At 43.6% G+C, this 26524-nt stretch overlaps 2 protein-coding genes across 2 annotated transcripts in view; one reads left to right on the plus strand and one right to left on the minus strand.

Annotated features, from left to right (window-relative positions):
• VASH2 (vasohibin 2) overlaps positions 1-8298 on the plus strand; it is a 34770-nt gene extending 26472 nt beyond the window's left edge. The window contains exons 6-7 of the mRNA XM_063152164.1: positions 1265-1380; positions 5872-8298. Of these exons, the coding sequence (XP_063008234.1) occupies positions 1265-1380; positions 5872-5941 (186 nt within the window). The 3' untranslated portion in view covers positions 5942-8298. The remainder of the gene's footprint in view (positions 1-1264; positions 1381-5871) is intronic.
• Positions 8299-9400: 1102 nt separating this feature from the next.
• Positions 9401-24735, minus strand: ANGEL2 (angel homolog 2). Its single transcript, XM_063152163.1, has 9 exons — positions 24657-24735; positions 22702-23162; positions 20328-20581; positions 19047-19116; positions 16877-17298; positions 15769-15895; positions 15056-15116; positions 13026-13189; positions 9401-9879 (listed from the first exon to the last, which is right to left on the minus strand). The coding sequence occupies exons 2-9, from the start codon at positions 23153-23155 to the stop codon at positions 9725-9727; spliced, it is 1707 nt and encodes a 568-aa protein (XP_063008233.1). The 5' UTR covers positions 23156-23162; positions 24657-24735; the 3' UTR covers positions 9401-9724.
• Positions 24736-26524: the final 1789 nt, after the last annotated feature.

Consider the following 26524-nt stretch of genomic DNA (forward strand, 5'->3'; position numbering starts at 1 on the left):
GGGGAGACAAGGCAGGCTGCCAGGGGCCTGCAGGGTTTGGCTGCCCTTGGGCATGAGGGGTGTCCCTGACCGTGCCTCTGAGCCTGGCGTGGGCCAGGAGCTCTTTGTGGTCGTGGTGGAAGCAGATTTGGTGCCTGTCCAGCTGGCTGCCAGCAGCGAGAGCAGAGCAGGTGTGTTGCTAAGAATGGCTCTGGCTCTTGTGCAGAGGTATGTGGCATGGTGTCCAAGTTATTCTGGGTTCTCTCCCCTTCCCCACTAAAGGACGGCTCCTACGTGGCAGCCACGTGCCTTTTTGGCTGGGGCACCTGCCCCTTGCCCTGACCTTGGGGTGAGCCCTGCCAGTGGCATCGATGTTCTGCTGCCATCTCCCCTGCCCTGCCAAGGAGTTTTGAGGGCCACCTTGTACCATGCTTAAGCATATGGGCCTGATTACTGATGTAACCTCAAAACCCCTTACCCAAATGTAAGTTTGGGTTTTTTTGTCCTTCTCTATTCATGTGCTTTTAATGCTGTCCAGAGAGCAAACAGGCTTGAGTTGAAGAAGTCCACAGGGGTGGATGACTGAATTTTCTACTGTTTTTGATAGAGGGCCCAGCTCTCTGTGTGCACTGAGCTGTGACACTGGGTCTTGTCCCAGTGAGTGCCTCGGGGCCAGGACCACAGCCCTGAACCCTTGAAGGCTGAAAGCCCTGCATCTGAGCTTTCCCTCGAGTTACTACAGAATTCAGAGGGCTTCCATTGTGAGTGGGCTGGGTTTGGAGGATCAGGTCTTTAAAGCTGTCCAGAGTGTGAGTGTAATGCTGATTGCCCTCTGATGTTGGAGGGCCTGGAGGATGGGGACCTACTGAAAAGCCTCACTGTGAGAGTTCAGCTGCCAGCCTGAGAGATGGTCACCTCTGTTTGCTGAGAGAAAAGCTGAGAGGGTGATTTGGCTGCCTGAGTTTCTTTCAGCTGAGGCTCAAAGCCATTTTTCTTATCTCTTGCTGTTGCCAGCTCTGAAGAAAGCTGTGGATGAGACAGTATTCAGCTGGGAATTGAACTGGTGACACCAACTAATTCTTGCAGGGGGCCCCTGAACAGCTATCACATGATAACAGCTTTGAGTTCCTCTTAACCTGGGCAGGGTTTGAATAAGCCCCAAGGGACTGAAGGCTCTTTGTGTGCCATCCCTGCTACTGTATGAGGCCCTTTATTTTAAATTTTTATTTGCAGTGAATCATTGCCTTTATTGAAGGCACTTCCTTCCCTCCCCCATCTCCCACAGATTCTGAAGCCGTCCAGTGCCCATTCTCCGATGAAGGAGAGGCCCCGGGGAAAGTCGCTGTCGCCGCGCCGGAGGCAGGGCAGCCCTCAGAGACGGGCCTGCAGGAGGGACAAGTCGTGAGTATCCCTGCCACCATCCCTGCTGGCACAGGGGAGGCTGCTGCTGGTACTTTGCTGTACACAACTTCTGTGCTCACTGGCACAAACTGCACCAGGTGCCTTTGGTAGCAGAGGGGCTCCAGAAGCTGCTGGCACTGCTGATGTCCTGGCATTGCTTCCAGTGCTTCCTGCTGCCTGGTGGCCCCTCCGTGCAGGGTCCTTGCACTGTGCAGCTTACAGAGACAAGGGGAAATGTACACTTGTCTTTCCAAAGTGACAACATCACTTGAATTGTATTCTTTGATTTTAATCACCTCAGAAAAACCCCAGGCCTCTTTCCATGTGTGTCGTAGCCAGGAGTTGTTCTTCAGCTGTGTGGGGAAGGATGGATGCAATACCTCTAAATGGATAAAACTGTGCTTCCAGATCCACAGGCCTTTTACAGGCACTGGCAATTCAGACTCCCCTACCTTAGATGTGGAAGAGCTGAGTTCTAGCTGTGGTGCTCCATGCCAGGAAGCTGACAACTGTGAAAGCCTATACGTAACCCAGATTAGTCACATATTTATGATCATTGCTTTTTAAATAGACTCCCAGACTACTGTCTCAGCACTTATTTATTTATTTTAAAGCACCTAACAAAGACATTAGACTAACCTTCTAAAGATAACTTCAAGATACGTTAGCAGCAGATGATTTCACAGCAAGCTTTTATTTTTACACGTTCATTCACACGCAATCCACGATGCTGTGCTTTGGGCTTCGTCACTGAGAGCTCCTTGTTTAGTGCATAGATAATTATAGTTGTGATGGGCTCAGCTGCTTCAGGCTTCTCCTCCTAGATTCTCTTTGGGGAACAGTTTCATTTTTGAGTTTCTGATAGTGCTTCTGAGTTGCTGGAGTGGATCAAGTATTTCTGGAGAGGAATGAATGTCACTGGGCTTGGAGACTCTCCAGTTGAGGTGGTTTCCTGAAAAAGCTGCTGGGCATGTGGCTGCTCTGCAGTGACTGATCTCTCCTTGGCAGCTTTGCTTTTCCAGGACAGAAAGGCAGGGAGTGTACAGGTGGCCTTGCAGTGGCTTCAGCACCTGTTACTTGCTCAGTGGTTCTGCTCTGTTGCTCTGCATCAAGAGCAAATTATATGTAACTCTGAAATAAACCCTGGGTCACCCTGACAGAAGATGTAGGACTCAGACACAGTGTGATGAGCTGTGAGCCCTGAAGGGGGAATGGCATCCCCATGTCAGGGATGAGCTGAATGACAAATCTCAACACATGCAGCGGTTGACGTAAGGTGAGAAATAAAGGGGAGAAATGGGGTATTCTCTTCTCCATATTGGTGAATCTCTGAGAACCTGATGGAGTGAGAGGCCTTTGTGTTACACACAGAATAGGAAAGAGTCAGGTCGGCTAGGCTTTGGGCTGGGATCCAAGCTAAAGAATGGCTGTGCTTATCAACACTGTTTTGTTTCTTTGTGGATCTCTTACTCACATGCTGTAATTACAGCTTTCTTGAGCTGGCTGGGGAGGGGGAGAGAAGCCTTTTGCTCCAGTGTGAGCTGGCAGGGGCAGAATAACACATTCATTTGAAAGGCTTCACCTGCTGATGACAAGCTGTTATTACAGCTTGGGTTTTTTCAACAGTAAAATTATATGGGCCTGCTGGGAGAAATCTCCCACTGAAGGATATGGAGTGTGAACTAGAGTATCTTGGATGGATTGTTTCTGAAGAACAAAGGATGAAACTGTGCTTAAGGATGGAAGAGGATTTCACAGACACAAACATTTAACTTCTCATCCTTCCCCCTTCAGCTTTGTTAGGTAAATGTTAGTGGTGGCTGCCAGCAAGCCCAGGATAGCTTTTCAGCCTGGAAATGCAGCTGCAAGGCATGTGGGGCACATTGCAGGGCAGGTGGCAGTGCAGTACCCAGTGCATGCCTGCTAGGAGGCTGGTGTGTAGGCAAATTGCAGCTTATTAACTGAGCTGTGAGCAGTCCCTGTGCACTTAGCCCACAGCTGGTGTGATCCTGCATGGATACAGAGCATTAGATAGGGCAGTGTCAATCTCTCTGGTGAGTCTGAAGCTTTACTGTGTCCGCTTGCCCATCCTCTGAAATCCCAAAGCAGCAGGGTGCAGTAAATTGCATTCTTGTGCTGGAACAGGCAGTGAAGAGTTTCATCCTCACTAGGAGCTCCTGGAGCTGGAGGGGTTTGGGAGAGTTGCTATGAGTTTGGAAGGGAGGGTCATGCAGTAGTCTGGAGAATCTCTGCTCCTAAATGTGAGCTCACCAGATCCATTTCCTTTCAATTTCATGTTGAGCCTTAACATGCATGCTCTGTGACTGGCTGGCAACACTGGCCTTGTGTGCTTCCAGCCCAGTATAGCTGCTGAAAGGGAAGTTCTGCTAGTCTGTTTTATCAGGGTGTGCAAGGGGGCAGGAGTACATCAGGATGTATCAAATCAGGCAGCTCAGGTGCAGAGAGCTCATGAATGCTGTGTGCCCAGCAGCTGGGCACAGCTTGCTCACCTGCTTGTGGTCAGGGTGCCTTGGACAGGAGGTGTGATCTGATGGGCCAGTAAAGCAGAGGCCCCTGGCCTCTGCGGGCATGTCTGGCATAGTCATGTGGCACCAAGGAGAATGGGATCTGTGGTGCCTCTGGTCCAAGTCTTTGTCTTTTCCTGAAACTTATGGAGGACAGTCTGTTTGTAGCTAAAAGCTGCAGACAGTTGTGGATGGGTGGAAATATTCATGTCACCATGGGTGTACAGTGACTCCCCATCCCTCCTGGATAATCAGAGAAGGTACTACCATCCAGGCATGCTTTAATTAAAACCATATTGTGACCCTAATTAAAGGGAGGGAGAAAAAGGTGTGAAGAGAGTCCCTAAATTGGAATGAAGGGGAAAGGAAGGACACTGGAAGTCTCATACAGTGCATCTCTTGCTGGTCTCTGACTCCTACACAAGCTCTGAGGGATGCAGCTTGTAGCTTGTTTACTGGTTAGTCAAATCCCATCTGCTCTGAAGGAATAATGAGGAAAAATGCAAACTATCTTACAGTGATTTGTTGTAAGTGTGAACCCTTCCTGCAAATAAGAGAGACCAGTGAAGACTTCTTCTCTTTTGTGAATTACTTAAATTGAGACAAACACAAGGCATGGTGCAGGGCAGTACTGCAGTGAGGATGGTGAGGTTATTATGAAAGGTGCTTAGATAAATGGCAAAGCAACAGGTTTCATTCAATGTGCCACTAGGCAGAAGGGCATTAGATGCCTCAAATGCTGTGCAGATTCTCAGCAGGCATCTGGTGTTAACTCTTAAAAAGAAAAAAAAATCCTTGTTGAATTGAGCAATTAAAAAATATTTCAGAGGCTCTGTTGCACACATGCATGTGTGAGCTGTACACTCTCAGTTCTTGGGGCTGCAGCAGTACAGCTCTTCCCTGTGTGTGCCCAGCAGTGTGCCACGGCCAGGGCTGGGCTTTCCCTGGTTTCCAGCCTGCCTGTGGCACTGCTGCCGGCCCTGAGCTGCTCCAGTGGGAATGGGCTGGCAGCCTGCAGCAGGGAGATAAGGGCCAGCCTGGCTGAGCAAACTCAGGGGTCACATCTGCTGCAGAGGGAGCAGAGAGTAATAAGCACACAGAGCTGGAAAGCAGGGCTGAAGAGCTGAAAGCACTGGAGCAGCCTCCCATTGTACTGCTGGGGCTTTAGCTGTGTTTCTGCAGGGAAGCAGACATGCTATGGAGTACTAGAGAAATGTGTGCTTTAAACAATGTATGTCTTCAGAAAAGCAAACACATGGCTTAGTGTGAAAGCAGCCAAGAGCCTGCAATAGATTCTCAGATCAGACACTTCCAGACTATAAATCAGCTGAATAGTTTTGGTTTGACAACTTTGTTGCAGGACCTTTTCCATTGCTTGCTAAAATGAGAGACTGATAGCTCAAGGTTTCCTTTGGTTCAGGCTGTTGGAATACTGAAATGGTCCAACAGCATCCATGTGTGATTGCTCAGGTGAGTGGTATCAGAGTGCTGGATGCCAGGAGGCTGAAGGGAGTCCACCCTGTGTTTTCTGTTTGGTGGGCTCCAGCCCTTCACACAGAGCCAGCCAGGAGGAGGGGCAGGCTGGGGTTGAGCCAACATGCAGTGCCCGTGTGAGAGACCCTGCCTGTTTGCTCTCAGCTGTTTTGGCTTTGTTCTAAAAGCTGGAGTCCTGCTCCGGGGTGGATGACAGGTGGGGTGTGTCTAGTCTTAGCTACTCATTTAGGGCTCTCTCAAGTCAGGAGGAGGGGGTGCTTCAGGTTCGCATCCTAAATCCCAGGCACAGCTTGTCAGAGGCAACACACAGATAGCTCTATCACAGTAGCTCCTGCAGCAGATTGACCAGGATTGTGTTTAAGATGACAACATTGGCTCTATCCACCGTCCCTGTGGCTGCTGAGCCCTCCCCGGCTGCACGGCCGTGCGGGATCGCTGGTGAGCAGCGCCCTCTTCCCTCCCCTGTGCGCAGGCCGGCGGTGCTGGACAAGAAGGGAGACCTGGCTGCACTCAACGAGGTCGGCTACCAGCTCCGCATCTGACCCGTGCCACGGGCTCCTGAGGGCTTCCCGCTGCTGCCGCTGCACTTTACCTGCACCCCCTCGGAAGGAAAAAGGAATGGGACTGCTTTTTAATTTATGTACTCTCACAATAAAAGTTTGACCTAGAGAATAGGGGGTAATTGTTTTTGGTGGCAGTATTTATTTCAATTTACAGAAAAGGCATCAGTGAAGAGAACCTAAAATTAGATTTGCCAGGATATGAGATTTTTTTTTCTCTCCCATCATGTAGCAGGTGACTTCAGTGGTGTGAGTTTCTTCAAATATAATTTCCCTGTACAAGTATAAATTGAACTTGGCCTTGTGCTGGGTGGTTGCATTGGAGTAACTAACAAATCATATTCTTAGTATTAAGATGTGCTGGGGTGGAGTGCAATTAAAAAAAAATCATATTCACTATTAATCTTTAATTCAGCAATAAAAGCAAGCAGTGAAGAAGTGGCATAAGTTTTTAAAGTATCAGTATTACCTCACTAGACTTAATAGATATGCAAAACTGTCAGTATTATTGTTTTCTAACCGATTTGTACTGTTTCCCAGCATTACTGGGAGTATTAAAACAGCACTGGATGTTTTACTGCCACCTCTGTTGTTATTTTCTGTGCGTTGCCGAAAGATGTTAAGTAATAGTAATATGCAACTGTATTCTTAACACTGACATCTTGTTAGGCAAGATACAAGGGTTGAGGTTTTTTAAATGATGATAATTGATGAATAATGAATTTTTAAACTTTCATAATTTTTTTTATACTTCTGTCACAAGCTTTTAGTCTTTCTGAACTACACCGCTGAAGCACAAACATAGAGATTGGTGTTTTGTAGAGACAAGTCAGCTTTTTTCTCATATATGTAGTACCTGGAATAATGGAAAAACTGTCGGGAATTGCTAACCTGAGTCTATGTGCTTTTCTCTCCACATATTTATGTGCAAATTTGAACCTTGTCTTTGAAAGGCTGGGCAGTCTCTGATGGTGGTGCCTTGACACCTTGTATTAAATCAGGCATGGCGGGCTGAAGTCAAACCTGCCGTGCTGTGCAGGGAGTTTTCCTGCACATGTTGTAGTAACAACTGCTTAGTCAGACTTGAATAAGGAAGTATGACTGAAATAGATGAAAATCAAGCTTGTCTGCTTCCTCCCTGCTCAGCTGTATTGTTGTAAGACTTGGCTAAGGACCTGTGATGGACAGCAGTGTTCTCAAGTGACGCGGTAAGACTCGCTGGGGTCCACCATTCGACTTGGTGAAGTTCTCTGGAAGCATTTGAGTGCTGCATTCCTGGAATTGTTTCATTAGGTGCCTAAATATAAACTGGATTATTGTACATGTCCAGCCTCTACCCTTTGTGCTGTGCTCACAGATGATGCTGCCACGGGCCTGGTGTACCTCCCCTCCTGGGCACTTACTTTTTTGGGATCTCGATGAAGATGGACGCTGTTACAGACTGACAGTAATGCTTATTCAAATGGAATGATGTAAGCTCCTAGGACACTTCCATCAGCCAGAAAATGAAGGAATATAAAAGGAAAGAATTGCTTGTTCACAGACCTCATTGCTCAAAAAACTGTATTTCACCTGCCTAGGACAGGAAGAGAAAGCCAAGACCCAGCAACCTTCTACAGCCAATGAAAGGCTTTCTACTGATTAAGAGTTCAAAAGCTCTAGAAAAAGAACTTTTCAAAAGTGTGACACCTCTTTATCCAAGTTTACCATATCAATATCAGGAAGGCCTTTCCCATCCCTCTTTCTTTAAACTTTTCCACTCCTGTGTTCACAGCAAGGATTTTTTTGCTTAAGGAGTGAAGCTGAAGAGAGGGAAATACTCTTTTGGTAGAAATTCTTGTGTAATTTGACATCAGCTGCAGAGTTTTGGTTTCAAACTTTTTGCTGCCCAGTGTCTTGTGACCTAAATAATTTTTTTAATGACTTCTCATGGATAAAATGATGTCGAAAAACTTGATCAGCTGTATCCTATAGCACAATGTTACCTGATATGTTGCAACTTTTTTCTATGAAACCATGGTTTACTTCAGCTCAAATAATGGTTGTAATATAGTTTCTACCCTTGTCCAGCACACTTTATTTTCTCTTAACTGATACTGAAGCTTTTTAATGCTGTAGAGGTGTGTTGACAAATTGCTCTTGATCCTTGTTTAAAATTCTGCTGAAATATTCTCTTGAAACTTGCTTATGATGGCATTTGTCTTAAGTGTGGTTCAAGTGACAGCAAAGTGGTCAAATAGTATAGAAAAACATGCATGACTTTTTGGGCTTTTTCTCATCTCTTGTATATGCACAGCATGAAACTTCAATAAAAGTATCATGATAGTCTTTTTCTATGACTTATGTGTGGTTTCTTTTTTGTTTTTGCTCTTAGCAAGGGTTGCTACAACTGAGCAATGTTTTTACCTGTAATGTGGGTGTACCCAGAAATTTGTTGCCTCTAAGTATGCTGGCATCTATGAGGTTACTCAGATGCTTGAAGCCAGACAGTATCCAGGATCAAACAGATTGTCATCCTCAGCATCAATCTCACGGTTAACAGGCAGAAGAAAGATCTTCAGTCAGTTACAACTACCTCTGACTATAACAAAAGTAGCCCCCTCCAAATTCTCAGCAATGTAAGCTGAATGTTTTGGCAGGTGCTCATAGTTTGTAATGGACTGAGGAGCTTTAATTGCAGTTGTCTGTAGTCAGGGAAAGGCAACACAGATGAAAATTCCACAAGTGCTTCTGGGAGACAAATGTGTGTGAATGGGTGCAGGTTTTCCAGCACTACACTGAAAGACAATTCTCACTTCAAAGTTGGTTCTACATACACATCCATGTGTTGTTTGACCAAGTTACAAGATTTGTTTCCAGCCCCTCCACATTTCCTATTCAGGCAGTCTGGTTGTTTTTTAATTACTTTGTAAATTATATTTTATAGAGAATGTTTATGAGTGCATTGTGAGAGTAAATATAAAACCATGATAATTTAATAACCTCAGGATCTGTCATTTCAAGATACAACCAGACCTTTTTAATAACTAAATGGAAAAAAACCCCACCCTGTCACCAGTTCTTCAATAGGTAAGAAACCTTAAGATGTCAAGGGCTAATTTTTTTGCTCCTATATAGATCAGTTAAGTTTCCTGTGATGTGGTGTGCTCATTAAGCTTAGCTTTATTTCAGATATTTTTAAAAAGATTTCAGTGAATGCTACCTATATTTATGCCCTTAGAATTTTAAGCAGCAAATTCTTAAAGCATAAGTATTTGCCTTTCTTCCTTTGAAAGTTCAATCTTGCAGCCTCTGCACTGACAACACTGAGTAAATTCATTTGCAGAAGTGTTAAGATGGAAGTGACCACAAAGCACCTTTACAGTAAAACATTATTTTGAACTCATTTTAAAATGCTGCAGGCACAAAGACATGTTCACCTCTGCTTGAAGAAACACACAGTTCTCAGAATAGTCCTTTTTACTGTGATTTACAATAAAAATCATTTACAACATATTAATGAAAAATAATGCCATTTGGAGTCTGGCACAGATGTTTTCCTTTATCAAAGAGGAAGCTAATGTAAAATCCTTTTTCTCCCTAAAAGACTTGGTAAAGTAAATTAACCATCTTTTTTTTTTAAAAAAAGCAAGTCCCTTTAGAAAGTCTACTTCATACAACACTAATAAATCAGCATGCAGGCAAACTTATTTAAACTGGACCAGCAGTGCTTGAATTTTAAAAAAATAATAATAATCATCCCATGAGAGAGAAGTCCTTTGGATATTACCGTTCAATAAGCCTGAACTTTGCTAGCAGTGGCAGGTGGTCAGAAGAGTTCTTTTCATTGGGAAGACCATTAACAGTCCAAAGATCTTCCTCTGTTACAAGTGCCAGCCTGCCAAGAAGTTTCAGACCTCCACAAGAAGAATCCTCTGCTCCTGTTAGAAAAAACAAACCACAAGGCAATGTTAATCAGTGTGGGCTAAGTATCACATGTTCATACAGATGTAGAAGGAAGAAAGCAGTATGGCAGCAATAATGCACAGTTGGTACTGTTCCATGCAAAATCACCAATATGACAGTTCAGAAATTCTTTTATGATTCTCAAAATAGAGTTTCAGCAGTAGAGCTCAAAGGATTCCTAAGGACACTATTTTGTGGAAGGGTAAATAAAAATAAAAAGGAAAATGCATTTATTTGTTCATTGTAACTCCCCTGAAAAAGCCTCATATAATCCAGTCCATTACTTTAGACAACAGCATTGCTAAACAGAGCTGACACTTGTGAAGGTAAATATCTTTTTAGTTACTGGTCCACGTAACATTTTATTTCTGTATCCTCAAGCACACAGTTCCCCAGCAGGCAGGTCATACAGACACTTTTGCTCCTAAGGATGAAGGTATTCTAGCTTTCTATTCCCTTTCATCATAAGAAGGGATCTCCATTATCTCCTGCTACCTATTCCTGCAACTACCTAAGGAACTAATAATTATATTCCTATAATTCCTATAACCTAAGGAACCCACTCCCACCTCCTTCCCCAGATGGAACACCACACTGCTCATGCAAGAGGGAACACAACTCAAGCCTTGCAATCACTACACACTTACGTAGAATGGTTTGGCTTGGAAGGGATCTTAGGGACCATCAAGTTCCAATCCCCTTGCCATGGGCAAGGGACACTTTCCACTAGAGCAGGTTACTCAGAGCTCCATCCAGCCTGACCTTGGACACTTCCAGGGATGGGGCAGCATTGGTCCCAGTACTGATCCCTGAGGAATGAGGAACTGACCCCTGAGGAATGCCACTTGTCTCCACCTGGATATTGAGGCATTGATGGCAGCTGTTTGTTTCCAGCTAATTCATGTAGTGGTGCAGCCACCAAATCCATCTCTCCAGCTGCTGGGCAGGACCATGTCAGCTGCCTTGCACAAGCCCAGGGAGATGTTCAGTTGTTCTACCTTTTCCACAATTACTGTAACCCTGCCACTCAAGGCCACTGTATTTGTCAGTCATGATTTGCCCATCATCAAAGAGCAATCCGCTTCTCAGCTCAGGTGGAGAAATTTCACTGAAATCCTTCCATGATGTGTAAAATTTAGATTTCCTGAGCTATGTATTCAAGTTGGACAACTACTCAGCAACCCTGCCTATTGCTTTCAGAGTGCAGAGGTGATCCTGGGCGAGTTGAGTGCTTTCAGGACCAGTACAAACTGCAGCTGTAACTTGTGACAGAAATACTTTCTGTGTGAAAGTTCTCAGCAAATTCAGAGCTTCCTGGCTGACCCTGGTACTGGCTTCCCAAGAGATACTTTAAAGGACTATCCAGCAACTTCTGAACTCCTCAGAGAGTTCAACAGCTTCATCCTTTGCCATCTGCCAGCTTTCCAGCCCTTCAACAACCCAGCAGCTGTTTGCTGCTTTAAAGAAAAGCTTTTTTACTGTAAAGATTTCTTGGCAGCTCTAGAGCACATGTCCACCAGGTCTTGAGACAAATTTATCATTTATCAGCACCTGTATATCTACAAAGGAGCAGTTTGTTGCCACAGAGAACTTGGTCTGCATGCAGTGGTTAATGTCACTCAGAACACTCAGCAAAACTCAGCCCTGCAGGACTCAGGTAGATACTGAACCCTGATTACAGGAAATCCTGGCAGGTGGATTTTTTAATACCAAATATTTGGATAAACATGACAGAATAAAGCATGAATATTTTAAAATAAAACCCTTTAAATGGAAAAACCCAATCTGTGAGGCTAGACCACATTTAATATTCTTGTACAGACTTTGGCAGCTTTAAATATGGAGGCCCAGGTCATTAGAAAACTGAAAATCCAAACCATGGCTTAATTTCTAAGAGCTCATGAATAAAAACTATACTAGTTTAAAGTAGTTGGAAAATTCAAGTTTGGTTCCATTCTGTGCCCTGATGTGAAAACAATCTATTTGAAAAACAACTGCAAAAAGAAAAAAGTGCTGTATCTCTGCCGGAGCAATGATGGTGCTAATGATGCAAAAAATATGTAATGATGGTGCAAAAAATACAGAAACAGGTGAATCAGGATTAAATTCTGTGCAGAGATGCATTCTGCAATCACACAGCACTCCATTAAATTACATGGCATTCAGAAGTAATCTAAATACTTCCCATATTGTGGTTTTTCAGTCAAAGCTTTTGTATTTGCCATTTTATATTAAGGTAGCATTTACTGTGCACATTATGACAAGTGAGACTTCCGTGAATCGACTCAATGAATTTTAACAATTTAGTCTCAAGTTACAAGAGATGGAGGTGGTGTTTTCATGCCACATACTGAAAAGAATGTTAATTTATAAAAATCAGTGGCACTGTACTCTACAGCAATGGAATCCAGGTTTCTTTGCTCTAATGCAGAGTCATGAATGTGCAAGCACTGCACTGATGTTTGTTGATGGCATGACACACAGAACTCATGGGAACATGGAAAGCAAACTGCTCAGAAGCACCCACAGAACGAGTCCCAGGGCAGTAAAGCTTGGAGAAACACTGTGATACCCTTCACGAAATTCCCACAGAGGTACCGCGACTTTCTTGCACCATCTGGTGACTTTTAGCTGCAACTGCAAACCGGAGAGTGACAGCTGGGCCCGAGCCAGTGACCGTGCTCACAGCAAAGGCCTGTTACTTGGCACAAATTACTGCAAGACAAGCTGAGAAGTAAATTGCCAGGAAATGTTCGTTTATCAGTTTTAATGCACACCACAAATTGCTGTTCATTGTGTTGATCAGATGATTGGGAACACTGCCTTGCTGTAGGTCTGGCATGCATTACTGACAGCAGTACTTCCACTGCTGCTTTCCTGTACCTCCAGCTTGTCCCCATGCTGAGACAGGAACCACAGAAATGTTCACTCAGATGAAAAGGGTGGCCCTGTGTGGCACTACAAGTCCAGCTGTAGTGAGCTTACCATGTTTCTCAGGTAACAGCTGACATTCAAAGCACTACCACAAACCTCTGAGGAACTTCACATGGATGAAATCATCACTACAGCAAACAAATATTCTTGTTTAGCATTTATGAAAATGAAAAGTTGGTGTCTTTACCTGGCTGGTCAGCAGTATCATCTTTTGCTGCAGAATAGAAGATATAATCCACGGTGACAGCACTTCGGGAATGACAGGTTGTCACTTCTGGAATCCCAGTTTCAGGGAAGTAATGAGAATACACTGAAGACAATTTAAAATGGTGCCGCAATTTTGAAGACGACCTAAAGAGACATCAAAGAAAAGAATTTTATTTTCTTCCATTACCAAGAAGGAATAAGCAATGAAGAAATACCAAATAGTTCCTGGTTACGAACAAAATGAATTATCTGGACATGCAAACTAGTGTGTCTCTCCTGCAAGCCATCCTGTAGTCTTTTGTGTGAGAGGTCCAAAACTCTGAAGGCAAAATGCAGGCAGCATTTTCAAGTAAAATGCTGATCAGAACTGGTTTAGCTGACACTTTACTTAATAGATAGCTTTGAACTCCGTATACATTCTGTAAGCATTCACATGTCCCCACTCAGCAATCTCTCCCTGACACGTAGGCAGAAAGGTCCATGAAAGCAGCTCATATGAAAGCAACAAAACACAAACTCATCTAACCAGACCCTTCAGCATAAAGAGAAATTCAGATTTTTAGATGTTTTATCCTCCCCCAAGCAAAAGGTATCAAGTTCCAAGTTAGGCTATGCTTATGTCTTTCTTCCACTCAGGCTCCCATTTTCTGTCTCCCCATCATTTGTCTGTTCCTCTTCAGTTCAGCCCATCTTGTCTCACATGTCTTTTCAATCTTGAAAGAAAAATGCAAAACTGCACCTTTTAGCAAAAGAACTCCTGTCTCTCAGGAGTTTTGCTTCCATCATCTCTACAAGTCATCAATTCCTCAGCTGGTACCTGTCTCATCCTGCATTTTAAACCTAGGCTGCAATGTGTTCTGGTTGAAACACAAGCAATAAAAAAAAGAAAAAAAAAATCAGCATGTTACCTTGCCTGATTCAGAACAGAAACAAACATGCCAGTTGGTACAACAAAGGCAAGTAGTAATTTCTGGTTTTGTTACCTGACATCCCTTTTAAGATGAGGGGAAAAGCCCTGCAAGAAGCATTCAGCACGCTATGGATTTAAACCATAGCATAGGGCCTCCTGTTTGTTAAATACTTCTTCTCTCAGAAATGCCATGACATCTTTTTCATCACCAAGAATCACCGAGAGTTCTACTATGACCATCTGCAGTGATGCCAAGATCTCATTTCTGGTAAGAAATAGCTGACTTGGAGCCTACTATCCCATACATACATTTAGGGCAATTTTCTTCTTCTATGCCTTACTTTATATGCCTTTACCAGTTTGGTAAATGCAAATATATTCTTGCTTTCAAAAAGCAGTTACATTTTCCTCCTCAGCATTCTAGCCATGGCTTCCTCCTTCTGAGTGAAAGTTGCATTACCAAATCCATAATACTCCACATTTCTCAGACTCCAAGAACTTAAACACTCCCACAGAACTCATGACAAGGAAGATGTTATGACCTTTCCAGTTCCTTTCCCTCCTTCATCCCAGTTTCACACTGTATTTTAAGATTTTATACATCCATAAACCAGTGTATCAAAAACAATAAAAAGAGAGTGAAGTGCCAATACTTCAGCAGCTGGACAACACTGGCTTATTTTTTTTCTCTCCCTCTTTTAAAAACATGGCTTCTGCAACTGGACTCAAGTTCACATGTTTCTTGTAATGTCCCTACAGAGGACGATGTTCTGTTTATGTCAAGAAGTGATAAAAAATGCCAGAAGCATTCTTTTAATGAGCAGACAGAAAGTACCCTCTAGACAGCACTGACACCTGAGCCCTGCATTCTGAAAAAATATCTGCAAGTTCCTGGAAGATCACACATTCCATTATTGCCAGTTCTGGTCTTTTGCTGTCTGATCAGCCTTTTCATGTTTAAATGTACTGTTTTTGCCAAAAGGGCAGACTGGGTGATCATGAGGTACCCACAGCTGGAATCAGATATAAGTTTGGTCTAAAACCAAAACCAACCCCCAAGTAACCAGCCAAGGGCTTCCACTTTTTTCCCCAATACATACTTTTTAGATGCTATTACAATCTCCTGAGTGTTGTCTGGTTTTTCTGTTTCCAATTTTTCTTCTGCAAAATAAAAATAAATTCCATTTATATTTAAAATAGGATATAAGTGAGACCAATGCTGAAGAGCTACAGAAAATCTGCAGAAAAGCTACAGTAAAAAAAAATATCTTTAAGTACAGTTATTTTTTTACAGCAGACAAGATACAATTCACCCAGCAGAATTAAATTCTTCTGTTCCATTAGTAACATCCCCTCTAAAGACTCTTTTATATTATGTCCCATTCATTTAAGATTGTTTTTTCTGTCAAAGGAAAAAATAGTGGATGAAAGATGTAGCCATAATCTTGCTACATCACTTGTTCTTCCCAACTGTTCCATGAAGTGCCAACACTATAATTCACAAACACTGAGGCACAATGCAGGTCCACACTCTATGTCCATGTGCTGCATTCCTTCCTCCCTCACCCAGTCACAGCACAGCTGGCTTTCAGGATGCAAACACAGGAGTTTAAACATTACACACCAATTCCTGAAGGAAAATTTCAAACTATTATCTTATAAAGTTCAAATTTGCAAAGTTTATGTGAATAAATCACTTTACACTCTAATGAGCCCACTGTTCTTCCCCCACTAAAACAGAGTGTATGATTTTCAGTACTAGCTGAATGACACTTTCAAAGGCTCACAAAAATTCATTAATTCAAAAACTAACCTGCATTTTCTTCCTCTTGTTGCTGTTTTATTTCATATACACAGTTTTGTGAAATACCTAATTTTTTGGGCCAAATTGGAATAGATAATATTCTTTGTCCCCTTGGAAACTGTTCTTGTCCAGAGACCTGAGAAAGACAACAAGTTTTTTTTTCAGAAAAAAATCTGATTTAAAAAAAAAACAAGAAAAAAAAAAAAAAAAGAAAACCCACCAAACAAACCTGAAATAAGTGAACATTTTTTGTAAAGTTTAAAGAAAAAGGCCCAGCCCCTTGGAATAATTATAATGAGTCAAATCCCTGTAAAAATAACAGCCTTTATGTACATCCACTCTGTTTATCTGTGGCAAGTTCTTTGCAGGTACCCAATTTTTCTAGATGGTTCTTGTGACACTGACACACTTCCAAGGACACTTTCAGCAGTGTGACAGCCCTGGCTCAGCATACAGAGCTACCCAGATCAGCTGCAAGATGCTGATCCTTCTGGGAGCAGGTCAAGTCAAAGGGGGGCTTGAATCAAGTCCCCACTAGCAAACAACACCCAGCAGGGCTATTGTTTTGGTCATGTTTCCTCATTTTATGTAGTTCAGTCATCCTAATACATAGCATGTGACACATCCAACAGCTGCATACAAGAGCTCACAACAAGACATCTTTTATCATGAAACAGTTGAGACTCAGCATCTAATTGCAGCTTTGCTCTTACAATTACTGCAGCCACCAAGTTTATCTGCAGTAAGAGTTATCTTCCCACAGAGCACACAGGAGGTTTTTGATTAAGTGGTTATTTTACCCTACTTAAATACTAGGACACTTAAACAGTGATAAAATCATCCAAACACAGTGATCCAATTGTTCTGTGGATTAACTAAATTTCAGGAATGATTGTTCGTAAGTTTTTTCTTTCAGAATGCTGGGAGAGGACACAATATTCCCTAAGGCACAGCTAATATATCCAAGCTTATTTAACTGCAGTAACTTTTGCTTTGCAGGCTGCTGACAGGGCACTAAGAGAGGCACTGCAATGGAAACAATCACAGCACCACCCAAATACTTCTCTTTAATCAGCATTAACCAATTTTTTGGTGAGAAATGAGAAGCACAGCCTACCTTCCCTATAGCAAGTCCTTCATAATTTAACTTTCCTTCCTTTATAAATCTGTACAATGGAGAGCCAGGAACAGAATTGAAGTCCCCACAGATGATAATTGGGCAGAAAGAGCCATCCTTCTGAGGGGCAACACTGGCAATCTCTGCCAGGAGCATTGCAAGCTGGGTCAGTTTGATGTCCCCTCTCCTTGGGTTGTACAGCAGGTGTGTATTGGCAATACAAATGGCAGCACTGGCTTTGCAGTGAAATCTGGGCTGCAGCAGCAACACCAGTCCAACGTTGTCCCTGTCCAAGAGTGGGATATCACGGCGAAAAAATTCCACTGGGTTTGAGGAAATCAGGCTAAATTTGGAAGTTTTGAAGCAAATGGCACAGCCATCAGGTTTTCTGCCTGTCCTCATTTTATACTCACAGTGATACCCTGCAAGAAAGGCAATTAAGAACATAAAATACTATTGTATAAATAGAGATTTTAAAACAAACAAACAAACAAAAAAAAATCAGGAAGATCTCATGCTGCTTTCTCACATCAGAGTCAACCCCCAGTCTGAAGTACCAAAGTCTGTGTGAAGTTCACAGAGACTTGTGCTCTTTTCTTTCTGCCCTAATCTGAGCTGAGGCAAGGCAGGACAGCAAACATGGTCCAATACCTCATGCAATGTGCAAACATCTACATACTCTAAGATACCAGTCATGTTCTTATCTCCTCATCTGGAAAAAAACATAACCAAAACAACAAAGAAACTCCCACAAGGCACATAAAAGTGGTCTTGTGCATTGAAGTTTTTTCTGGATGCTACAAGAATGGCTTAGGAGTAATACCAGTGAAGCATTACCAATCAAAAGCCTTAATCATGCTAAGTCATTAGTCAATGTCTAAAATTATTCATGGAAAAAAGGTCTCAAATGTATTTACATAATTATGAATTATCCAGTGAGCAGCAAGTGGCAAGCTTTCACCAAGGAAACAGAGACACTTATCAAATGACAGCACTGGAGTTCAAACAAGTCCATCTAGAAATAGTGATTTGCCAATTTCTTCATTTTATGCAGAGGTGATTTAAACAAGACCTTATATAGATAAGGACAAAAATTAGATCTTGAAACAATATCTAGTTTTTGCCATTTTTAAATGTTCTCTGCCCTGCCCAGACCATATGAATTCATGAAGTACAGCACTAAGGTGAGCTGACCTGATCTCACACCAGTGCTGGACAGGGGATTCCCATTCCCCTGTCCCAGATTCAGGCCATGTTGCTCCTGCCACCTGTTGTGGCACTTAGTGCTAACTCAGTAAGCTAACAGAAAACTAACCCAGAAAAATAAAATTAGTCTGGAGAGTATTCTGCTGGACTGATGGATTTAACCAGTGAGTGCCAAAACTATCCCAAGATAAGGGGCAGGACATACATCTGGGAGCTAGGGATGGGGAAAGGAAGAGCTAAAGCAAGCTCCAGATCCTCCCCTACACTAGTTACAAGCACTCTTGCCCCCACAAGCCTGGCCTCACAATGTTGTTTCACATTTCAAGTGGATTTCAATCACTGCCATTACCCTCTTCTTTGCAAACACTCAATTCTGGGAGCTAGACTACCTCAGCCAACCAAAAAAGAAAAAAGTATCAGTCCAGGGCTGCTCCTTTACCATGTCCTCCTGGCATCAGACAAGAACAGTGCCAGGATGGAAGTGGGGCCCTGGGACTGGAAGGTGGTGCAGGGCATAAAAGATTCAGATCAGTTTAAACCACCATGGAATCAACCCTTAGCAACACATTCCTTGCATAAAATCACAAGGGATAGTGGCAGAACAGTCTATTCAGACTGACTGACAGCACTATAATGTTGTATATATTCATTAGGTATAAAAACCTCATGAGTATATACTGATCATGGGTAACATTTATTGCTAATATTTGGAAGGTTTCAAGGCAGAAAAAACATGCCCTTGAAGAGCTGCCCAACAAGAACACTGGTAAAAAGGATTAAGGTGGTTTCAAGAGAGCACTTGATGAATTTGAAAAAGAGGATACACAACATTGTTGCATATGATAGCAAAAGACTTGATTCTCTAAGAGTTTTTTTGAGGAAACTCGTACTGAGTTCTCAAAGGGTAACAAGTTATCCCTGCAGGGAAGAAGACAATATATTGGTCCTAAGAGTTTCATCATACCCAGGGATTCCAGACTTGACTTGATCTCTGTTCTATAGTGGTCTTCTTGGACTTCCTGTAAGCAGAGCACCTAAGGCAAAGTTAAAATGTATTAATAAGTACATCAAAATGTTATTACAGCATATCTCTGTTGGCCAGTCTGTACAGGTATTAAAAAAGCAAACTCAGAAGCATTTTGACTCCATAATCCCACAAAAGAATTCACTCTTCTATAGAAAATGCTCCCTAAGATTATGAAGAAGGCCTCAGTTCCTCCTTTTTCAGGCAGACATTTTCAGAGGTGAGATTCAATTTAATCACAATAGTAACTCGTTTCAACATTCTCAGCAGCTCAGGGGAAGGCTCAGGGAGAAGGGATGAGGAGGCAAATGGCACACTACAGGGTGGAAAATAGGCTTCCATATTATAAGAACCTGAACCAAAGCTGAAGCTCAAAATATTCATTTAAGAGAGTCACAGCATCACAGAGTACTTTGAGTTGGAATGGATCCACAAGGATCATGGAACTCCAGCTGTGAGTTCCTGTGAGCCTTCCCCCAGCAGGCTGCAGGAACACAGATCTACAGCCACCACTGGAATAAAGGACAGCTCCCAAAGGGGAAGAAGCTACCCCTGCTTGCTCAACTGCAGCAACACATCCCACCTGCCCAGCTGTCACCAGCTCAGTCAAGCTCTCAAGGGAGAGTCAAATCTCAAGCAACATTCCAAAATCTCTGCTTCTCTTAAGGTTACAGTTCCAACCAATGAAACAATTAAAAATCTATGTCCTTTAGCAAGAACTTTCTCCGTGGAAAGGACACCTGCACCTACCAGGGTGTGAGAGCAGCTGCTCCTCTCAGAAAGCTACCCAAGGCATCTCGTTGTAAAGATACATGCACACAGGATGTATAAATTTATTAGGAAGAAAGGAAAAGGTTTGAAGGGACTTTAATTTCCAGATTCCTGGCTACTACTAACATAACTAACATAAATGGCACAAGGTTGTTTTTCTGTGGCTTCCCCAATAGAACTATTTTTTTCAGTACTGTTTTTTGACACAAACAGGATGGATTCTATCACTGAACTTCTGCTGCTCTAAACAATGACTGAAGCAACATTTTACTGACTTGACTTCCTGATTAAGACTTACAATAATTTATGTGTCTTTAAAAACAAACAATAAACTCTACAACGAACCAAAACCACAGAGGTGTTTTTTCAGATCCCAGCACAGAGTAGCAGAATTTGCTATTTCAGTTTATCAGTTCTTAAGAAATATCCACATGCTCATTTTCTACTCACATCTGCATCCAGCTCTTTGATTTCTTGTAGGATGTTGGGAAATCTGTATGTCCAGAATAGCAATCGCTGCCTGCAGTGCCTGTACAGGTGAGAGTTGCCTTCCAACAAAGTCTGTGAGAGAATGTTGTAGGACATGACTGTAAAATCAAATGTTGCCTCACTTCCTGTGCTGCTTTGGTCAGATCCTTTATTTTTAGCTATTTTCATTGTTTTACTCTGCTGACAATAATATTCCCAGTGTCTTTTGATGGTTCCTGTTAAGAACATATGAAGCAGAAAAACATTATGTTATAGACCATATGGCATCTTACTGCTCTTGGAAATCATTCTACTGACAACTATTTGTCTTTCAAATCTCTTAAATAATTCTAAAAGTTTATTAAATTAGCAGTGATTCAGACCCTCTGTTTAAGATAGATAAGCATCAGTAAAAAAAAATAAAAATCAAACAAACCAAACCAAACAGCACAAAACCATTATATGCCCTGAATTCCATCTGCTTTGAAATTGGGGAACTGGCCTGTTCTAAGGAGATTGTTGCAACCAGACTGCACCCCCTGCTCCTGTAGAAAGGCTGCATAACTGGTGAGCCAAATCCAGTCTGTTGGGAGTCTCACACTGCCTTGTGCCACTGCCTCTTCAGCAGAGATGCTGTATGCCAGTCTGGATACACTCCTCGGGGCAGCGTATGGGACCCCGTTGATCTCTCTCTGCATGACTAACAAAGGGTTAGGAATCCAGCAATCACCTCTACCACGTGAACAGTCTGTAAAACTCAGCCAGAACCTGCAACAGGGCCTCGTACAGGAGTCCCAAAGCAAATAATGAACCCAATTTTCCTCAGTGAGTTGAGAAATCAAGAAATTATTAAGTTTCAGAATTACCAACAACTTCTGAAAAGACATCCTTCACCTTTCTGCCATTTTTAATTTCATACTTAGTATTAGTAGGAAAATTCATAATAACATATCTGCCCATCATTAAGCATCCAATTACTTTTTAAGAAATGTATTTCTCCACTTCAAAGCTCACAGAGACGCTTTTCACCCTTTATATCTGACCTCATCTGAGAGCAAGCTGAGGTCCAGTTATCTGTGCTAACAACCAGTGGCAGACTGCAGCTATAGCTGTCACCATCTGTCCTGTTTGGGGAGTCATCTTCATTGCTGTGCTTAGATTATTCAGGACTTTACAGTGTTTGCAATGAATTACAGCAAAGGTTTAAATTCTGTTTCTGTGGTGGGAGAGAAGTCACATTGCTCCTCAGCAGGTATCTTTAATTAGCATCACCTTCCAAAGGGTGACTGGGAAGGACCACAGTGCCAACCTCACACTCAGATAAAGCTATCTGATAAAAGGCAAGCTGGGTTAACAGAAGACTCTGTAATTAATGCACAAAGTCCCCTCCTTTGGCTCTTGAAGATGAATATGATGTTCTAAGCCTTATGGGTATTTGTGTCCAAAAATCCCTTTGGGATGCTGATAGCATCTGTTGCTCTTTTTAGTCATAATACAATTTCCAGTTTATTTTGCTAAGGAAGTGATTTATGCAAGAGGGCAACAATTTTGACTGTGTCCTCCTGTTTGTCTCACACAAGACACAACTGTAAATATACACAAGACTCAGTAAAATATTTGGATGCTATGTAGGAGATTGTATCTGTAACAAGCTAACACAGACACTTTGAAGTTTCATGGAAGTTTGTTACTAAGCCCAGTAGACAACTCTGCACTTCCTCCTGTATTTATCTGGATAAGCACATGTGCTGCCTGCTCTGTCAGACGTGATCTGACACAAAACTTGCTACCATGCCAGTGGCAGAATACAGCTGTAAGAACAAAATCACACTGGAAGTGTGCACCATTAAAACTCAGTGCATTCATTCTCAGTTTTCTAGGTCACAGATAACACAACTGGTCTGGAAACCAGTTCAGGTCCATGAGCTCAGGTAGAGCACAAGGAATGAAGCTACACAACTGCCAGTCCAGCTCAGCCCTACAGCAAGTCAGCCAAACCTTTTTGCTTTCCAGAGCTTCCAGGTTCCCAGACATGACCTGGTGACAGAGACATGAGACTGCAGTCTGAAGCAAGCTCAGGACTCCCCAGGTTGGGCAATCCCTCACACAACTGACTGTGTTCCACTGCCAAGTGCAGTGAACCTAGTTCTGGTACTGTTTGACAGCACAAAACACAAGTTTGCAGACTAAACAGCATTACAAAACTGGAGCATTTTAAAGACACGTTTTCCTGAGAGGGGTGCCAAGAAAAACAATAACTCAAAAGGAGCAGGCACCACTGCTCATGTCTCTAACCTTATTTGGTGTATTCAGCATTACAAATAAACACAGCAAATGAGCAAAGAGCATCTTTTACCTTTCTTGCTGCCATGCTTTTCTTCATTCTGTGCTACAGAAAGACAACATACTTCCTTCTGATTAGACAAGTCTGTTTGTGGCTCAGGAGTTGGAGTATCATCCTGGCCACTGAGTTTTCTCTTCTTTGTCAATGGTTCTTCTCCCTCAGATTTCATACTGGGGTTGGGGAGGTGAAAGCAACAACTTTGTGTGTAGTTATAGCAACAACTTTGTGTGTAGTTATCAAGATGCCAATGAGAGTTCTGAAATTGCCTCCAAGGTCCAAAAAATGGAGGGAATCTCCAGTTTGCTGAAAAATCAGCTGAAACAGGGAGTGGAAAGGAGGCCCAGGGAGGATAGTGTCCGGCCCATCTCGTACAGCTGGAAACTGGGCTGTTCAAGGCCAGGATCTGGGAGCCATTCCAGTGGGTGATCCAGTCTCTGCCCAGCCTCTGCACATGGCGGGGCAGCATGGAGTGTCTACCAAAAAAGCACAAGTGTCATTGCTAGCACACAGCTACATCTGCCTGTAGAGAGCTGTGGAGGCAAAGTCATCCTGGTCAGCACTTACAGAATATACTCTCTCTTCCACAAGTTAATGCATACAAGATACTAAAACACTTAAATACAAGGTGTTTAAACACTTGTCTAAATGATATGCAAAATGGGACTTTACAAAGTGATCTTGCATCCTTTTCCCCCCTCAGATTTACAAGTGCCATTTAGTGTCCAAACCCTATCTCTCTCAGTAACAATTTAAAATTTCTTTTCTGCCTTGTTGAATTCAAGTGTCAGATCTTTCAAGCGCTCAGAGGAATGACCTTTACAAAAGGTCATTTTTGCATGCTGCATTAACTTTATCATAAGGCTATTTGTAAGGAATGAGAGGACCACTTTCCTGCAAGCTGTTAGGACTTTGTTTGGAAAGCCATTGATTTGGCTCAAATCCCAATGCCAACACAACAGGGAAATGAAAGGTACAAAGTCTCAAGGCATCCCTAAGCTTAAGACTAAATTTGTATTCTTACTTCTTTTCCAGGAGAGCAAATCTCAGCTTAGCAACTAAAGCCATGAAAAAGGTGGGGGTTTTTTCTCTTTTTTTTTTTTTTCTTTAGAAGAAAGAAATCTGTCTCTCAACAAAATCACAGGAAGCTATGCTGAGTAACAATGATGTCTCAGATTCCTCACTGTTTAAATAAGGTGTATTTTGAGCCTATAAGCAAAAGATATCAAAGCTTGGTATGTTGAAGTTCGTTGAGTCCAAGCCCTCGCCCTGCACAGGACACCCTGAGAGTCACACCATGTGCCCGAGAGCTTTGTCCAAAGGCTCCCTGAACTCCGTCAGCCTGCCTGGTGCTGTTCCCTGGGGAAGCTGCTCCAGCGCCCAGCCACCCTCTGGGTGAGGAGCCTTTCTCTAATGCCCAGCCTAAGCCTGCCCTGACACAGCTTCAGGCCATTCCCTCGGGTCCTGTCCCTGTCACCACAGAGCACAGACCAGTGCCTGCCCCTCCTCCTCCCTTCCTAAGGAAGTTGCAGACTGCCATGAGGTCTCCCTCAGTCTCTTCCAGGCTGAAAATGACCTCGGCCGCTCCTCACACAGATTCCCCTCAAGGCCCTTCACCATCTTCGTAGCCCTCCTTTGGACACCCTCTAATCTCTAACACAACTTTCAGCAAAACCCGCTTGTCCTCAAATAACCTTTTCCGCCATAGCGCACCAGATGTAGTACGGCAGAGGCAAAAACAAAACACGCTCCCGGACACCACAGCATTACTGTGGGGCAAACAGAGGCATCGCTCCTTTACAGAAAACCCCTGAAACACATGTTTTACAGAAAAACACTGAGAAACTGCTCCCTCCCAACCCCGGCGCCCCCACCCCGGCAGCAGCACGCCCCACGCCGCGCTGTGTTTACCGCGGCCCTGCTCGGCCTAAGGGCGGGCATTGACCGCCAGCGCCCCCAGCCCCCGTTACCTCCCGGCGGGCCCGGGCCCCGCTGCCGGCCCCGCGCAGCCCCGGCGCCCCCCGAAGGGGTCAGCCCAGGGCAGCGCCAGCTCCGGCCGCCGCCGCGCTCCGGCCGCCCCGCCGCCGCCTCATCCTCCGCACGGGCTGCGGCCGCCCCGCGCCCTCCCGCTCGCTCCTGGGACTTGTAGTCCAGGGGCCGGGCCCGCGGCCATGTTTAGCGCGGGCAGCGACGCCAGGCCCCGCCGCCATGCCGGCCCCGGGCAGGTGACGCCCGCCCCCAGCCCGCGCTGCCCGCCCCGCCGGGGGCCGCGCCCGCTCCGGAGCGCCGATGAACCCGCCTGGGGCTTTGGAAGCGTTTAGATGGGGGTAACACGGGGTTCGTGCATGAGAAAAACGCCAATCACTTCTTTTTAAAATTGGTTAAAAGTTTAATAGCAATAAAATGGTTATAAAAATAGTAATGCAATAGTATACTATAGTATTGTATATAGTAATAGTAATAATAATTTGGACAATTAGAATTAGGACAATACGGGACAATAAAGACAAAGAGTTACGGACGTCGGAGTACCTTTTTCTGGGCAGCGCAGCCTGAAAAAGGACACACGATAACAGAGGATCAACCCTTAAAAACAATAGCCTGTTGCATATTCATACACTTCTTACACGATGCATAAATTCTATTCAAACAAAGGATTCGGTCTGGTCAGTGTCAACTTCTTCGGAATCCTAAGGTGCCTTCGATCTTTAGCTAGGCAGGAGGAATTCAGTTTCTTCTGATAAGAGAACAATAAATTCCTTTTTCTCTGAAAGATTTAGGTGTCTTGTGGCTGCTATCTGGTGCGAGTGCTTCATTCCTTTCTTAAAAAAACCACACATAGTTCTTATTTTAACTACAAAAGTTACCTTTTAAACTACAAGACTACATTTATCATATTACTAAAATGTTAATACAGCACTACTAATCAATACAGCTAAATACATATAGTAAATATCTGCAAAGAGCCATATAATATGCACTTTTCACAGTGCAGTAGTTTCTTCACCCAGAGGGTGGTCGGGCACTGGAAAAGTCTCCCTAGGAAAGTGGTCACAGCACCAGGTCTGGCAGAATTCAAGAGGCATTTGGACAACGCTCTCAGGCACGTGGTGTGACCCTCGAGGATGTCCTGTGCAGGGCCAGGGGTTGCACTTTGATGATCCTCGTGGATCCCTTCCAACTCAGCATATTCTGTGATAATTTCCATAAGTGGTCTTCTCCCTGGAACCACCGCGTGCTCCTGCAGGGTCAAAGGGGCCGGGAAAGAGCTGCCGTATATTTCAAGGTGCCACAGTAAATTTCAAGGGCAGCAGCATCATGCTTAGTGTTTGCAGAAAAACACCAAACCCCGTTCACCCAAGCGAGTATTTCAACATTGTCAGGTGTTAAAATGCAGCTGAAGGGGCTCTGCTGAGGAGAGCTGGCTTGAGAGAAGGGTGGGAGACCTGTCTGCCCTGCAGCCCCACTGACAGACCCACCGCTGCTTACCAGCTGCAGCAACAATCCTCTGCCTCTGCTGATGCTGCTTGAATAAGCACTCAGAACGCTTTCTGGAGGTCTTCTGAGGACAGGGGAAATGCTGGCCCTGTTTACTGTAAGGAAACGTAGCACAATGCATATGAAAAATTATAGTGCTGAATAGTGCAGATGCTGTGCAGGAACTGCAATCAAGTAAAATGCTGTTTCTCTGCATTCCTTTTATATCTGTCATAAAAGTGACTTTAAATAACAAAGTTTTCCCAGGAGTGGTAGGGAAGACTGGAATTGAAATAATGCAGTGATGAGCATGCTAGTTAGGCAACGTGTCAGATCCACTTTGGGTTTTCCATTTCTTGGA

This window comes from Melospiza melodia, chromosome 3 (assembly GCF_035770615.1).
Source record: "Melospiza melodia melodia isolate bMelMel2 chromosome 3, bMelMel2.pri, whole genome shotgun sequence".
In the NCBI taxonomy this organism is placed as follows: Eukaryota; Metazoa; Chordata; class Aves; order Passeriformes; family Passerellidae; genus Melospiza; species Melospiza melodia.